Source organism: Zerene cesonia, chromosome 26 (genome assembly GCF_012273895.1).
Source record: "Zerene cesonia ecotype Mississippi chromosome 26, Zerene_cesonia_1.1, whole genome shotgun sequence".
Classification (NCBI taxonomy): domain Eukaryota; kingdom Metazoa; phylum Arthropoda; class Insecta; order Lepidoptera; family Pieridae; genus Zerene; species Zerene cesonia.
Window position 1 is genome coordinate 6,291,225 of NC_052127.1, and position 14,840 is coordinate 6,306,064.

Sequence of the window (14,840 nt, forward strand, 5' to 3'; positions counted from 1 at the left end):
TAGTGTTCGTACGGTGAGTGGGGGGAGCTGGAGGACTATTTCCTTCTCCTCGCCCTTCCCAGTCCATTCCTTCTTTCCATCAATCCTTCCCTATCCCTTAAAAGCGGGCAGCACATTCTCAGAGGTCTGAGCCTCTGCGAATGTTCATGGGCGGTGCTGATCGTTTACCATCACGCAAACCACCGGCTCAGTTGCCCACTATGACATAAAAAAACACCTACCAATTAGACAATTTAAAAACAATTGTTAAGGTGAGATTATATCAACAAAATACCAACCTAATGTACAGTTTTAAGCATGCATGTTGCATAGTGCATTCAGATGACCATTTTGTGTAGCTTACTCTTTGTACTTTTGATATTAGAATCAGTTGAACCATATTATAATCAAGATGATCCTATAAACCATTTCAACAAGACATTTTAGGATATATAAATTTTATATCAAACTCAATTCACTATGTTAGTTATTAAATATATTGCACTTAAAACAGCATCTAGAATGATCGGTGTAATGACTAATCAGTGTAAATATCTGACTAAATCTATGGAAAATGTTGAATTGGTTTTTTCCTTTTTGTTATTCTTACTGAATACGACCACTCGGTATAAAACTATAATGATAAAAAGTATATTGTGAATGAATTAATATATAGTTGGTAATATTTTAAATACCAAGAGTTGTAATAATTTTTGTTATGCATATAATATGATATGAAACGTTTTGTACTTAGATGGATAAAGCATACAGGCAAAATAATTTTATGTGACACTATCAACATATTGTTTGCATCAACAATAATCAAATAAAGAGTCGGTATCAAATAAAACAAGGAGTTGAATTGCACTAGAGAATTATAATTGCCAGTGATCTCAATATACATAAAGTTACACTTGTTACAATCCAGAGACAGAAGGCTTCAAATAATTACAATAAATTAGAAAATCATTTTAATCATTCCAATAGTTTATTCGCCTAACACTCCAAAGTCAATATCAAAATAAATTTAAACCCTCTGTCTCATACAAGCACACATTCCACTCGTAAAAATCATTATTTAATTTGAACAAACTATGAGTCCTTATGTTTACTGTAAAATTCATCTAAATACTTCTTAAACGCTGGTTGATTTTGCCAAAGGTACGATGCTTGCTGGTTGAGGGGGCTCTGGGTGTTCGGTTCTGCTAGCAAGCTCTGTATCGACAGTAACACTGTGCGTACGTCATACAATGCTGTCCATTTGTCCTTTAGAATGTCTAAACAAATTAAGCCACAGGTGTCCACGTTCGGGTGAAAGCATGGTGTGAGGAATTTAACTAAAGGTGGAGCGTACGGATATGAATTGGGAAATTCTAGGGACAGTTTGTACTTGTGACCCGCGTACACAGTGTCTAACGGCCCGTTAATCGTTCCTATCCATTTAAACAAGTTTTCACTTTCTGGAAACGCTGATATGCCTTTGTCTGCACACCTCATCAGTTCCATGAGCTCTTTTTGCAGTCTATAAAGCAATACGTGAATTAGAAGTCAATTGTAGTAAAATAGAAATGAAGTTATTTTATGAAAACTTACCGTTTGCTTACGGCGTGATTGTCTTTTAATTTTATCGTGTCCTCATTCTGTTTGGGGTGATTTGATGATGATGCATAATGTGGATTAATATTCTGCGCCATAGTATTTAGTAAAATTGAAATTATTTATCACCCGTCGTCTGTTATAACAAGACTACTTCCTGTTAAATTTTAAAAAGCTCCAATTTTATTGGATATCTCCTTTTGACAGACGTATTGAAATGGTGGTCAATTAGCGAACCATAGATATAAAAAATCAATTCCTTATTTTAATTTTGGCTATGGTAATGTGCACGTTATTTATATTTGAATTTATCTCAAATTTTTGCTGCATTACAATTTAATTTCAAAATAATTATAATCTAATTCATATATTCAGGAATTAAATATTTTAAAAAAGCTCTTGAATGTCAGTTTGTTCTTAATAATTAATCTTATCCACCTGACGTTTTAAACAGAAGTGAAATCTCGCATAAATATCCTAAGAAAAGTTAAAATTATGTTGAAATTATTGTAAATAGTATAGAATCATCATTTAATATGATTTTACACTGTCTTTAAGTCTTGGGTTTTATAGGAAAAATACATAGTAGGCCATGAGGCCAATTTCACGTTCGAAACTCGGAATAACTGAAAACGATATTTTAATATCCAAATTAAAGGTACTGATATAAGCATTCAGACAAAACGAAAAATAGTAATAAGGTAACACTTAGTAATGTTAATATCTTGAAATTATTATACCTAATTTGTTTTCGCTTAATTTAGTTGCTATATATAACATTTTTATACATAACATACCTAGCAATGTATAAACACCTAGCAATGTATAACATAGCTAGCAATGTACAAATTAAAAGGTTTAATTTATTTTGTTTTAACGTGTACGCCAATATTTATTTCCGACTTTCACTTTCTCTCAAATCTATCTTTAGTAGACCGTGAAATTGAAAAAAAAAAAGAGTCAGCCGTTGATTGTATAACCGAATCTATAAAAGAAAACTGTCGAAGTAGAGTTTTTGTAGTGCGTATGCAAGTTATCTAAAGTGAATCTAACTGTTTTAAAAATGTTTTTAAAAGTAAGTTAAAGTGCATATTTAGAATAATCATTAAATTTAATTCTAATAATAAGTCCAAAATTCGTGAATGTCTATTGTTAATAAAGCTCATTCTGTTGTATTTTTTAAGTTTTAACGTGAATAATAGTGTCATTTATTAATTTAAGAGTGTTTATTTAAATTTTGTCGGTAAATCGGCCGAAATGTGAGTATGTGAAGAATATTGTAGGTTGGGTGTCTTATATGTCATTAATTATGTTGACGTCTGTCGAACGTCAACATTTATCCTATATAATGTAATTGTTGTGGTTGTTAGGAAGCACGTAAAATTTTCATGTTATTGTGACTAATATTTGAGAAATTTTATTCAATATTAGATTAAATCATTAGCGTTTAAACAAAGATGGCTTCATTAAATATCTTCTTCGAGAACCAAGGTTTAACTTGTGTGGCATGTGAAAATACCATTGAATTAAAACAAATTGTCTCACAGAAGTATTGTATACCATATGACGATCTCTACGTCACATCTAATGGAAAGATAATTTCTTCTGATGAACCTTTACACGCGAACAGCGTCATTCGAGTATGCTCTCGATTAATTGGAGGGAAAGGTGGTTTTGGGTCCATGTTACGAGCTATAGGGGCCCAAATCGAAAAGACGACCAACCGTGAAGCGTGCCGTGACTTATCTGGAAGGCGTTTACGTGATATAAACGAAGAGAAGCGTTTAAGGAAGTGGTTAGAGGGTCAGGAAGACCGCGAACGCGAAGCTGTCGAACGGAAACAAAAGAAACTTGAGAAGTTACTTGCAGAGCCGAAAATCGACGTGAATTTGAACCCCAGCTACGAGAAAGAACGCCAAGAGCTACCGGAGCGTGTAAGTTCAGCTGTAGAAGCCGGTTGGGAGGCTGCTGGATCTTCTAATGAGCGGAAACGCAAATCTGACGAAGTTCAACAAAAGAAGAAGAAAGCTAAGTTGTGGATTGATGCCGAACTGTCTGATTGCTCCTCTTTAAGCGATGATGAGGAAGAAGTTGAGAAACCAAAGACTCAGTCGGTGTCCACAGACAGTGGAAATGAGTCTGATCGCACAACAGGAAGTAGTAAAGTGTGAAAATTTGTGAACAAATTGTTTTATTTAATTGACTTTTAGAGAATATTCATATATATAGAATATGTGCTAAAATTAAGTTGAATATACTATGTAAACCTATTTAAAAATTCATCAGTATACTTTTAGAATTCATTCGATCAAAATACATTTCACATGATTTAATAAAAAAGTGCACAAAATAAGACTTTAACAATTATCAGTGTAATAACCATGCATTGTTCTTGTTGACAGATACTATAATTTCGCAATAGCTCTAATGTTTTTAAAATAAATACTACACTTTGATGAAAGTATTTAATGAAAATGCAATAGTTTTATATACTTGTAAAATTCACACATACTGCATTATGTACCTGTCTGACTTTGTAACTATTCTTTGATAACTAACAAGTAAAATGAATATGTAATTTGAATAAATAAACATTTTGTTATATTCAGGAGTTTCATTTTGGGATTTATTTATACTTTCCATTTAATATTGAAATTTACTATGAATGATGAATGTTTCCAGGGAATAAAACTAATTTTGATTTTCTTTCAATAGAATCCAACATTATTAAAACATTAATTATTTTATTTTCAGACACAATTGTTTATGGCATTTCTTCTTTTGTCTTTGCTCGCGTTGGCGGCATCTCGGCCACAGGAATTTGAAGACGATGACGATATTGACCGTGATTATAACAGCAGAGGTATGAATCTTTCCTTTTTTTTTTTAAATTCTGCCGATTTTGAGCTTTCTTTGTAACACAACTTTATTTTATAAATACGCTGTGAAATAAGCACTGTTGGACTATAATATGTAGCGAGATTACATACTGTCGAAAACTTGTGACCCGTTATATGTGTTGAAGTGAATTGTGTCATGGTATTGGCAATGAAACGCACCTTGAATTAAATTAAACTGTCATTTATTTTCTCCCTTTTATTTTCAGAAGAAGTGCCACGTGTTCAAATCAAGGTTTATAGAGGTCCAACGAAACATGATGGTTTCGCGCCATGGGGTTTTTGGGTGAAGCAGCCTTCTGATGATAAATAAATATTGCGTATAATGTCCGACCCGTTTGATACATAATATGTTGTAATATAGATTCGAATAGTTTTAAGACTTGTTAATTTATTGTACCTACGTTAGGTACGCTTTTAGATGGCGTAACTAAAGATTTTACTTATTCTTTAATGTAGATACGGTGGTTTTCATGGCATATTTTCCTGATCCTATTTAAGTAGTCGTATAAGTTCATCATTAATAATGTAAATAAATATATATATATATATGAAAATGATAACTTTGTTTTATTCACGTAAAAATTTATATGCAGTCATCACAATTACCGTTGTTAGCTATCTTACAACTCTAAAAAGGGCAATTCGTCACTCGAAAAAGAGCCAGAAAGGGCTAAAAATTAATAAAAGCGTATGATCACGAAAATATATATTTTTTTTTATTATAAACACTCCGTGTCCGAGCATTTTGACTGGATGACTAGAACTTCAAAAAAAATAAAACAAAATAGGGATAGATTGCTCTTTTGGGACAAAAGAGTTAAAAACGGGGTTAAATAGGTGGAAAAGGGCTATATTCTGCCCGAAAACAAAAGCAACACTGCTGGGTTTACGTGATTTGGAAGGATAGGCATACCAATAATATTTTCCGCTCGAGGGGCAGTTGAAATAGAATAAAAAACTTATATTGTACCTACGTACTACTCTGACATAATTGTTTTACTATTTCAACATGTCTTTTATTACAATTATTATTATAATATAAGTAAAAAGATTTTATTATGTTTGTTACGGGAATAAACATAGTCTATATGAAAGGAAAATAAAAGCTATCAAATGACAACTTATAATGTAATAAATAATATGTCAGCTCTATTTTTCGTAAATCGGAATTAGAGATTGGGCTAAAATGCGATCATTGTTTACTCATTTCGATGTCGATTACGAGATTCTTTAAACGCATATAGCGCGTCAAAGATAACATAGGAGTACTTACTGATAAGTTTCCAAATAAACGAACTCCATACCAAGTCCACTCTATGAGTCCATTTCCATGAACGATCGATTGATAATTTATTATCTGTCCTACGCTTTGGCGGGAACGGCCGCCCGGCCATGGAAACAAAATAGTTGTTATATTTATTTTGTAATTTATTATTTTATTTCAATATGAGTGTTTTAATGATTTGTTTTGATGGTGAATTGTGATATAATTGTGTAACAATGAGGCGATACAAATATATGATGTTGTTTGGTAAGTCATTACTTATCTATTCCTGGAGTTCCTGTTTGATACGAAACTTTGGCTGTTTAATTATCTTAAAAAATGTTTTAAAAAAACCAATGCATCATTATACATACAACAAAGTCTATAAATTAAATACACAACTATATATTCTTCTGTCTTCAGTTAGGTATATTATATACTAGCTGTTCGCCCGGCTTCGCCCGTGGTACATATTATATACCTACCTCCTGCTAATATTATAAATGCGAAAGTTTATGAGAATGGATGTATGTGTATGTGTATGTTTGTTACTCTTTCATGCAAAAACTACTGAAACGATTACAAGAAATTTGGTACGTAGATACCTGGACACCTGGTATAACACAGGCAACATTTTTATCCCGATATTCTTACGAGATACAGACATACGCGGATGAAACCGTTAGCTAGTATTCTGTAGCTAGTATTCTATATCTCTTAGTGTAAAGGCAGCTTCCTTATGGTGAAAGAATTTATGAAATCGTGAAGAATTCATTTTGTGTGAAAACATTATAAATGTACATACAAAAACACAAAATTTTCCTCCTTATAGTCCTAGTCTAGATGCAAAATAGGGAAAAAAATCTTAACAATTTTAGTAAATATTTAATGCTTAATACGATATAACTAGCTAACCTTACTTTTTCGCTTTGATAAATAATATTTTTAATATTATGTAAAAAGTTTTCTAAATTAAATCGACATCTTTTCCTTTTTTCTGTCATAATGTCACGTGTTTGGTCACGGCAACGTGGTAAACACTAGATCGATTTCATATATTTTTGTAATTTTACCTATTAAAATTAGGAAAACTTTTTGTTCATTATACAAGTCTAATGTGACAGGACAACGATTATTTCTGCTGGTAATAAAAGTTTTACAACATATTTCGCTTTTTTTCCTTCTTCTCCGTGTTTGTTTGATAGAAATCACTGTACAGTGATAAGGCCGCCCGTTGTGCTATATTTCGCCCGTGACTTCGCCCACGTAGTCGAAAGATGCACACAAAGTCTTTTCCCGTATAGCTCCCGTTATCCCGCGGGAATCTCAAGGGATTAAAATTATTATATGTCGTTGCTGGTTATACACATAAACCTATTGAATTCCTCTTGAATTAATCGCTCTATTAAAAAGAATTATCAAAATCTGTAGCGCAATTTTAAAGCTCTAAGCATACAGACACACAGACGGTGGAAAGCGACTTTGTGTTATACAATGTAGTAAGATGTACAATAAAGTCATCCAAATCTAACTACGTGTACCTCTTTATTTAGTCATGAATATGAAATAAAACTTTTCGTTCATTGTTAATGTATAAAAGTATAAGTGAAGTCCCGTGTCCCCTAGTGGGGTATGGGGCAGATGATGTACATCTGTTTCACTGATCGATTTTCTTTACGGACAAGTAGGTGATCAGTCTTCTGTGTCCTGCCAGACCGAGACATTTTTTTTGTGCGTCCCTACCGGGAATTGAACCCAGGACCCCTCGGTTCTACGCTCACGCGTTAACCACTGTACCAAGGAGGCGGTCAATCATTTTTAATGTAATTACCAACTAATGCGTCCATTGCATCTTTAATTGCGGTTACATATCTTTTATACGTACAGCTTAATTTATTGGTTATCGATGTATAAAATGTGATAAATACTTATCGGTAATGATAGTCGTTGATAAGATATCAATACCAGAATATGGTCTTGTGTACAATTTACGTTATAGCGTTTCATATAACATTAATCCCCAGATAATCCCCAGGTATGCGGCAGATGCTTTAAAAATCCGTTTGTAAGCTCTATTTTTTTGGATACACCAATAATACGTACATAATCGATCCTTAGTAGGTAACCAATTTTATAGTACCGAGATTTTATCTAGTACAGCGCGAGCGCGACTATCGTGTCTATCGGATGGTATATATAAGGAATGGATTTAGGAGGGTCAGGAATAGGATACGGGTGTCCGAATCCCGCAATCATGTGACGAGATACAGTAGCTTTCTTATGCTACTATCTCACGTTGACCTACTGTAGAGGTGTGGTAACATTTGATCATCACTTCCGAGTATATAACGATAAATAATAGAGATACCTGCCAGATAGGTTTTCGGTTTCTAGTTCACAATTTCAAAATTATGGTTAGTCGTTCTGATTGTATTTTTACCAAATTATAAGTATTATTGTATTTGCTTTTAAACACACGAATTCGATGCTAAACTTAAAATACCTACTAGTTGCGTAGTGGCGTATCTAGATAACCTAAAACATTTTCAAAATCAAGTGGTACTTGGTTTAACGGTGATGCGCATTTCGCCGTATCCAAACGTATAGATGCTTCGATCCAAACGAGAATCGTTTGACTGCAGTAACCTTTTTTTACAGTGCATGATTAAACTCGAGTTGCCACCTGTCATATATTGTTTTGAAAATGAGATAGTTCGATTAGGATTTGCTGGTAAGGATTCGAGGGCCCCCTGAGCTTGAGGGCTCCGGGGCGCTTAGCTACGCCACTGTAGTTGCGCAACGATAAAACTTTATTATTTAGAAATAGGCTAATTAGCAATAAAATGCGACAATTCATCGTTATTAGCAGGAAAATTTTTGTGGTTCATTAGATAATGCTTTATCGGTAATTATTAATTACAAGCCGCTCGCCTGAACTCCATCTGAGTTTTTGTCCGACATAATATTTACACATATACGAATACATTGTACTGTATGGAGAGACTAAAACATATCTATACAAAGATTTGTTTTTATCTATTACTAGCTGCGCCCCGCGGTTTCACCCGCGCAAGTCCGTATCCCGTAGGAATATCGGGATAAAAAGTTGCCTATATGTTATTCCAGTTATCGAGCTATCTACGTACCAAATTTAATTGCAATCGGTTCAGTAGTTTTTTCGTGAAAGAGCAACAAACACACACACATCCTTACGAACTTTCGTATTTATAATATGAGTAGGATAACATCTGTTTTAAATGCCAACAAAAATGCATTCATCAATGTAAACACATTCATAAAAATATTAACAAAAATACGTTTTATTGATAGAATCAACTAAAGTGATTCAATTAATCCTATACTAAGTATATCTACGTAAAGAAATTGTTTAATCCTGTCGAACCTGATCAGGATAATAAGGTTTACTCATGAAATTATTGTGTTGTCATCGATCCTTGATTAGTGTACAAGGTTTGAATTAAATGTGTTCATTGGAAGTGTGTCATAATCGATAGTCGGTTGTATACAAACATACAGGTGAAGCTAATGAAATCGTGTTAAAAGCAGAAACTAGTTCTCATTTCTGATATAGTAAAACTTACAAATTTGCGTCCGAAAGATGAATCCTACTAGTATAATAAATTCAAAAGTTACAAACATTATAATTACAAACTTTCGCGTTTATAATATCACCAGGATTATGTTTTTCGAGTGAATGAATACTATATATTATATTTATTTATAGTTCGGTAGAATTCTTTTCCACGCTCTATTGGCTTTAACGGCAATAGCTGGTTTATTTTTAAACGTATTAGTATCATATTAATCCCATCACATCATTATTCAAACACCAATAATTAATTATACGTGAAACCACCCCAAGAAATACAGTTTAAAAGATACCCTTGCAGTAGCACGCCGCAGCAACATAGCGCGTCTGTCGCTAGCTCTCGTGGTATTCATACCACTGGTGTGGTGCTGGTTGACTGTTGACGTAGTGGCGTGGGGTCTGCTGCCGGCGGAGATAGTGCAGGACTTCGATCATTTACAGAGGAATAGGAATCTAAAGGAGTACATGGATGATATGTAAGTTGTGTGTCAAACAGTTCATTAAGTGCTCTTAGAAATACTTTAACATATTCCTTAGGCACATAAAACCGAAACAGTCATGGGTGGCCGAGAGGCTAGGCGTTGCTACGGTTTGGCAAAAAGACGCGGGTTCGAGTCCCGCCTCGTGATCGAATTTTTTTCTATTCTTTCAAAATTTCTCATTTATAAAGCACAACAATTATATAAAACTAAAAATTAAGTACTTTAACATATTTATTATTAACCTTTGTATGCAACTGCATTGTAAAAATGTTCAAGATCAGGTCTTTGATGAAAATTTTGTGTGCCTTTTTCTTGATTATTATTTTACGATGCATTGCTTGGTACATTTAAAACACAAAAATAACCTAACATACGCGATTTAGATGAATTTCAGAATCATACATAACTACTAATATCACAATGTATATGAGGGTCAGTTTTCACGTCTTAGCTATAGAACTAATTAGAATGAAGTTTCGAACGAATATTAGAAGATCCGCAGGGTCATATATTTTTGAAAAAAAAAGAGTAATTAAAGAGTACATTTTTTATGAACTCCTAAGCCTTTATCAAGCCAAGAGGAGATGAAAGTTTTTGCACGAGCTTTCGTCCGTGTGTACAACCGCGCGGCAAAACTAGTATAACAGATATGTATTTTATTGCTTAATAAAAATCCTTCAAACGCCAGTAGTTTACAGCCAACTCCTAATAGAGCCATCTCGAGCACCGTGCGATGGTCTACTAGCAGTGGTGACGTCATCACCGCACCGTTTCGCGCAACGCGACGCGATCCGCGCCACTTGGGGCAAGGGGTTGACGACGTTATTCTTGCTTGGGGTTAATGGGGGTCGGGAGGAAGATCTTTTGGTGAGTTTAGATAAGGTTAGGCAAAGGTTGTTTTAGGTTTAGTATATCCTTACTACCTTCCTCCTTCCTTCCTCATCTTTACACCTTGAGCTAACAGTGTTAGACAAATTTTCTGTTTAATAGTGGGAACATAATATTTGACATATAATGATCATAGGATTGATAAGTTGAAAAAACGATGACTGTTTATTATATTTTGTGATGAAAAACCAGTAAGGGTAGCTGCTATGAATCTAAGAATTACATAAATTATGTACACCACACGAAACTGGATACCCCTCCATAATGATGTCTCCGTTTTTGTAAGGGAATTAATATTATGTGAAAAAGTTCATTTCTTTACATGTTTAAAGCATTATTTTGCAATTCAACATAAACTCTACATAAATAAATGTGATATGAATTTCTCAACACATGACATGTATCATAGAAAAAACATACCAACTTTCCAGGTAGACAATTACATAGAAGCGAAATTACACAGGGACATGATCATATACCAGTTCAATGATCACTACCAGAACCTTACGCTCAAGACGGGTCTCATGATGAAGTGGACCCTAGAGAGATGCCCTTCAACCAACTGGTTGCTGAAGACTGATGATGATGTGCTGGTGAACCCTTGGAAGATGAGAAAGGTGGTGGAAGGGTCACAGGATGCCCTGATAGGTAAGTAGGAATTTAGTTCAGACCATGTTCTGTCTATGATGTATAGTTATAATTGTCTAAAGTTACACAATAAGAAAAAGTTAATAATTTTTATTTTTTATCGATTTCCTACAAAAATTCTTCTAGAGGCCTTCTAACACAGGGATCTTGATGTATCATGTTTGTCACGAAAACGAACCTTCTATATGGGCTGCGATTACCCATTTGAGGCTCTAGATCTTGCTACGATATACATATTTACTTTTTACTAATTGTACTCTTCATATTCTTAATGGTTATTAATATATGTATATATTTTTAAGTTTCTTGTACAATTTTTGTTAAAGAGTAATAAATAAAAAATAAAAATAAATTTTTATTTTAATGTTATTGGATGAAATGCAATTTTAAACAACTTGAACATTTGAAAGAATTAATTCATGATCCACATTCGAATTGCTTTTCTTTACCGTGGCGAAGAACTACGAGATCAATACTACAATAATTGCAGTAATCGAATTAATCCTACACTTTCGGTATAGTGTTTGTAATTCGAAACGACTGCCATTATGCACAAAAGACTGATTTCATTTTAAACAAGACGTTCGTTCCAGTTCCGCCCGGATATCAAGATTCCTGTTTTATCCCAAAGGAGCATTTAATCGGTATAAAAAAATATCCTGTCACCCAAGTCGGCTCATACCCTATCTGTATACCAAATTTCATCAAAATCCGTTCTGTAGCGTGACTGACGGTTAAACGTCCAAACAAACAAACTGTCACATTTATAATATTAGTGTGTATACTCACTACGGCTACAATACCAGGGTACAGGAAAGAAAACAACTACCTCCATCGAAACCCTTACAACAAGTGGTTCGTACCCAAGTGGCTGGTGCGGGATGACTTTGTACCTCACTACCTCTCTGGTACGGGATATTTAATTAGCGGTAAGTTGGGTTTACTCAAGTTATAACTGTTTTAATGTAAGTTGAATCTGTTAGGAACATTAATTACCAGTCTCAAACATTTGCTGTTGATTTATTTTATTCTCTGTCATAGTCGTCATATCATAGACATAGGTTGCAGAGAGCCGTATTTACATTTCTATTCATTACTAGTTCCACTTTTTTGTTTGTACTATATCTAGCTTGTTATCTTTTTTAAATTTTCTGTCTAAGGATAACTACAATTTTTCTATCTTTCAGTGAAATACATACAAGAAATCCTGGACACGGCATACAGATTGCCCATGATTAATTTAGAGGACGTTTATTTTACATATTTAGTCGCTAACCAAACACTCGGTTTAAAATTAACCCATGACCGTAGATTAAGTCCGTATAAACCTTGGCTACCGATTAGTTGTCTATATTGGGGGTTAGCGTCAACCCACAGCTTAACCCCCGAAGAGATTCTGAAATGGGGGTCGCGTCTGTTAGAAATGGGTCGTGATTATGAGAATAACAAACGTGTGTGTGCGTTTGATAGTTTTAGTGAATGGTTTTTGTTTTAAATGTAGTACACATTAATTTAAATTCTACGAATTTATGTGAAAATGTTTAAACAATAAATGACTTTATAATTATCTTGATTTATAAATGCATGGATTTTTAAACTATAAAATAATTCCTCATTAAGATTCTGAAATGTGGGTTGCGTTTTTTCTCATAATCACTACTCATGATTATCAGAATAATCAAAGATGTATATATAATATAGATAAATCTCTGTATGTTCTGTATTATCAAAATACAAAAGAATTGTTTTTTTGTATTGAGTATTAATTTTATTTATATAATTTTATGTTCTATAGGGTTAATAATTTTATGTTATATATTTTAAATTAATAAAACATGCTTTAAATATAATATTCAAGTAATTAATTTATGTATTTTGAAAAAACTTACCATTTGGAAGAAACACAATTTTGATTTTTTTACGATAGAGATGAATTTATGTTTTCATTTAAATTTCAACATGAATTCGAGAGATTCAATATCATAGAGTATAGAGGTCGCATTGATGGCAAATACGCAATTATATTTTTTTATGATGATATCATGACTTAGGGATATAAAAAAGATACGATCTTTTCTCACGTCTACAAATACAAACAAAAAATTATAAATGTCGATAGAGGTGTTTATTTACAGGGGTCGCATGTTTGACAAATACGCAAAAGTTATATAAGTGAAGTCCCGTGTCCCCTAGTGGGGTATGGGGCAGATGATGTACATCTGTTTCACTGATCGATTTTCTTTACGGACAAGTAGGTGATCAGCCTTCTGTGTCCTGCCAGACCGAGACATTTTTTTTTTGTGCGTCCCCACCGGGAATTTAACCCAGGACCCCTCGGTTCTACGCTCACGCGTTAACCACTGTACCAAGGACGCGGTCAAAAATTATATATTAATGACTTATTATTATTTGTCAATGATGTCCAACAAAATGTGATAACATTGTGCCAAATTTGTATTACTAATGTATTATATTTATAAATTAGTTAAAAAAAAAACGTAAAAATTACGCTTTAATAATAGAATCAACCAAATTGTCTCACTTGCTCTTATGCAGAGGATACGTAAGGCAATTATTTAATCCTGGCGGTCCTAACCAGGCTAATAAGATAACTCACGAAATTATTGTTTTGTCGTCGATACTTGATAAGTGTACAAGGTTTTAATTAGATGTGTTAAAGTGGGTCGTTGAAAAAAAGAATTTATTATTTTCGGTATATGCTGTCTAATTTTTAATAAGTGCCGCTTTACAATGCTGTCTCGTTCGCACACTAGCGGTGATTTGTTATCTCACTCTTTCTTATAAGGATTGTATGTACATGTGTATGTATTATGTGTTTTTTTTTACTTTTTATAATGCAAGTATGAAGTGGGATTGGAATATGTGTTGGCGAATTTATTTAATAATTTTGGTTTAATATGTTTGGTATATTATCTATATGTATATTTAAAGCAACACGAGTTTATTATTTTATGTTTTATTTGGATAATTTGTAAACTTGACTGACTTTAAACCCGTTAAAAATATGTTATTGTGACATGTTGAAGTCTGAATATAAAAAAAACAATAATACAATAAACAGTTACTTTTTATTTGTTGTTTTATTTATAAATCAGCTTGACTTGAAGCTTTTTAATAAATCCCTATTAAAAAGCGTTAGTAGGACAACTAAGTATTTAACCACTAAACCAAATTTGATGAAAATTGGAAAAGAGATAAACTATTTCGTCATTTAATAATCGAATCCAAAAAGTACAAAGTGTCATAATTGATCCTAATATCGACAAAATTTTATAGATCAAGTCTAATAAAGTCAATAAAATTTTTGATAAGAATAGTTTACTTATACAAATATATTTATTCGTCGTCACAGTTTGTCAAAAGTAAAAAAAATGCAATATGTAAATATAAAAAATAATGGCAAGAGTTCATGAAGCAGGTGCATTGATAACATTTAACGAGCGAGTCGCCTT

At 33.2% G+C, this 14,840-nt stretch overlaps 3 protein-coding genes across 3 annotated transcripts; 2 read left to right on the top strand and 1 right to left on the bottom strand.

The window, feature by feature from the left end:
- Window positions 1-836: 836 nt before the first annotated feature.
- LOC119837065 (ubiquitin-conjugating enzyme E2 C) lies at window positions 837-1,796 on the bottom strand. Its single transcript, XM_038362558.1, has 2 exons — window positions 1,573-1,796; window positions 837-1,501 (listed from the first exon to the last, which is right to left on the bottom strand). The coding sequence occupies exons 1-2, from the start codon at window positions 1,671-1,673 to the stop codon at window positions 1,072-1,074; spliced, it is 531 nt and encodes a 176-aa protein (XP_038218486.1). The 5' UTR covers window positions 1,674-1,796; the 3' UTR covers window positions 837-1,071.
- A 1,101-nt stretch (window positions 1,797-2,897) lies between these two features.
- LOC119837052 (replication stress response regulator SDE2) lies at window positions 2,898-4,179 on the top strand. Its single transcript, XM_038362540.1, has one exon. It carries the CDS (start codon window positions 3,033-3,035, stop codon window positions 3,744-3,746), a length of 714 nt encoding a protein of 237 aa, XP_038218468.1. The 5' UTR covers window positions 2,898-3,032; the 3' UTR covers window positions 3,747-4,179.
- A 1,678-nt stretch (window positions 4,180-5,857) lies between these two features.
- On the top strand, window positions 5,858-12,862 carry LOC119837022 (beta-1,3-galactosyltransferase 5-like). The gene is made up of 6 exons (XM_038362503.1): window positions 5,858-6,006; window positions 9,651-9,825; window positions 10,530-10,698; window positions 11,151-11,367; window positions 12,174-12,296; window positions 12,555-12,862. Exons 1-6 carry the CDS (start codon window positions 5,976-5,978, stop codon window positions 12,860-12,862), a joined length of 1,023 nt encoding a protein of 340 aa, XP_038218431.1. The 5' UTR covers window positions 5,858-5,975.
- Window positions 12,863-14,840: the final 1,978 nt, after the last annotated feature.